At 38.1% G+C, this 2,678-nt stretch overlaps 1 protein-coding gene across 1 annotated transcript; it reads left to right on the forward strand.

The window, feature by feature from the left end:
* The first annotated feature begins 490 nt into the window (after positions 1 to 490).
* Positions 491 to 2,295, forward strand: LOC104968304 (nuclear receptor subfamily 4 group A member 1-like). The gene is made up of 2 exons (XM_010797883.1): positions 491 to 932; positions 2,004 to 2,295. The coding sequence occupies exons 1-2, from the start codon at positions 640 to 642 to the stop codon at positions 2,197 to 2,199; spliced, it is 489 nt and encodes a 162-aa protein (XP_010796185.1). The 5' UTR covers positions 491 to 639; the 3' UTR covers positions 2,200 to 2,295.
* The last annotated feature ends 383 nt before the right edge of the window (positions 2,296 to 2,678 follow it).

Raw genomic sequence — 2,678 nt, forward strand, 5'->3', positions numbered from 1 at the left:
CCGATCCGATTCCGATCATTTGATTTTGACAATTAGCCGATACCGATTTTTCCCGATCCGATCTTTATGCAATGCATTAAGAGAAAAAAAAGAAAAAAAAGCATTCAAGTTGTCCCTTAAGGTTATTTTTTTATTTGAACTGGATATTCTATCCAACATGGATATAGCTTCTTTCTTTCACAGCAGCATTGGATCAGTTCAGTTGTGCAGCATTGGATCAAAACAAAATAAAGCTTTCAGTACTCGTTAGCTTACTGCTACAATTAGACACTGCGCCCACTCTGTTGCCAGATTTGAGAGAAATAAGCAACCAGGTCTATGAAAACAAGCCCCAAAGAAGCAACACATACATGATGTTCTGTCATTTGAAACCAAAACTAAGGCCTCAGGATGACTTTAAGACTTGAACATGGTCATTTTTGTTTTGTAACATTGAATTAAAAAATAAAAAAAGTATTTAAAAAAAAAAAAAAAAATCCCGATCCCCGATTTTTTTCTCTCGATTCCGATCTTTTGAAAATCACGTGATCGGCTCCAATCCCCGATCACGTGATTGGATCAGGACATCTCTAAATCTCAGAGTATAGTTACATTTCTTCCGATCCCACATTTCAAGGTCTTTCTGTATGACGTTATAACATGAGAGAATATTCAAATGTCTTCGTCCTGAAGCGGCATCGACCTGTTAGAGATGATGTCTCTCATTTCCCTGCTTCCTTCCTGTTTCAGTACGAGGAGACGGCGGTGAGTCCGACCCAGAAGGTGGACTCCTCTGACGTGCAGCAGTTCTACGATCTGCTCACTTCCTGCACGGAGGTGGTGAGGGTTTGGGCTCAGAACATCCCGGGTTTCTCAGAGTTCTGCCTCGAGGACCGGGAGCTGCTGCTCGAGTCGGCCTTCGTCGAACTCTTCATCCTGAGGCTGGCCTATCGGTGAGAGCATGTTCATCGTGTCATATTCCTGATGCTCTGGATAGATATGATCCATAAAGGAATTAACCAGAGAGAAACTTGAAAACACTAAAAATAAAGTTCCAAGTTAGTACTTTTTACAAAAACAGAAGAATATGTGTTCTTCCTACATTCACCAGAAACATCTAAACATAAACTCAGATTCAATTCATATTTATTTTTCTAGTAAAAGTACCTTTTGATTTTGATAACAGTTTTCCTTTACACGATTTTCCTTTTGTATATTTGTGATTTTGATCCTTTTAATAATAATAATAATAATAATTTCAATTTATATAGCGCCTTTCACGAAATCCAAGGACTCTTTACAATGGGAAGTAACAAAACAAAACAAAAAGTAATAATAATCATAGATACATAGGCTGCAGAAAAAACAAAACATTTTAAATGTACCACTTAAATCTAAAGTGTTTTGCTCGTCATCCCCTCTCTCCTGATGCCCTGGGTAAATGTGAATATGTGCAATAAAGAACTTAACCACAAAGAAACTTGAAAAATAAAAGATTTTACTTCGAATTTCCAAGATTTAATTCGCACTTTCTGCGATTTGTATATTTGATAATTGCGTTAAAATTCGAATGAATTGTTCAGCCCTACGATAAAGCATTATTATTATATTCCCAGCAGAAGGATTACACATTTCAGATCAAATCAAATACTCTCCAGTCCGAAAACACCCGAAATAAAGTTAGAAGTTTTTTAACTTTTTAAGATAAAAGTTAAAGAAGATATTTTACGAGTTTATAAAGTCCTAAAATTGCAATAGAGAAAATAATATTAAAGGAGAAAACCCTCAATATTTCCCTCAGATTACAAACTCCTACATTTACCAGAAATAAACTCAGATTAAATTCATATTTCTTTCAGGTAAAAGTACCGTTTGATTTTGGTAACAGTTTCCCTTTAGACGTTTTCTTTCCTACATGTGATTTTGTTTCTCGTAAATGAGCCGCCTCGTTGTTCCCTCTCTCTGCGGACCCGTGACTTCCCTCAGCCCTGGATAACAGAATGTTTCTTATGTGTTTCCTAAAGCTCGGACCCTGACCTGCAGAAGCTGGTGTTCTGCAGCGGAGCGGTGCTTCACAGAGCTCAGTGCGTCCGGGGCTTCGGGGACTGGATCGACTCCATTTTAGAGTTCTCTCAGAGCCTTCATCGCATGAAGCTCGACGTTTCCTCCTTCTCCTGCCTCACTGCGCTCGTCATCATCGCTGGTAAGAGCTGTTTCTAACTATTTAGTTTATCAATCAAATCAAGACAAATTCATCCCTCTCCCAGTCACTGTCATACCACCTCACCCTTCCTCTGATACAGGATTCACGCGAAGCCACTATCAAATTAACATTTACCAAACAGGGTGTTTTTATTTCTTAACTCGGGCCCTGCGAAAAAATCACTTCACCTCAGCCACATCATAGACTATGCATTACATGAATGCACAATATCTGTTTTCTTTTTTTATTAGGGATGTCCCGATCCCCTTTTTTTGCTCCCGATCCGATTCCGATCATTTGATTTTGACAATTAGCCGATACCGATTTTTCCCGATCCGATCTTTATGCAATGCATTAAGAGAAAAAAAAGCATTCAAGTTGTCCCTTAAGGTTATTTTTTAATTTAAATTGGATATTCTATCCAACATGGATATAGCTTCTTTCTTTCACAGCAGCATTGGATCAGTTCAGTTGTGCAGCATTGGATCAAAACAAA

Source organism: Notothenia coriiceps, unplaced genomic scaffold (genome assembly GCF_000735185.1).
Source record: "Notothenia coriiceps isolate Sejong01 unplaced genomic scaffold, NC01 NC01_scaffold00038584, whole genome shotgun sequence".
Classification (NCBI taxonomy): Eukaryota; Metazoa; Chordata; class Actinopteri; order Perciformes; family Nototheniidae; genus Notothenia; species Notothenia coriiceps.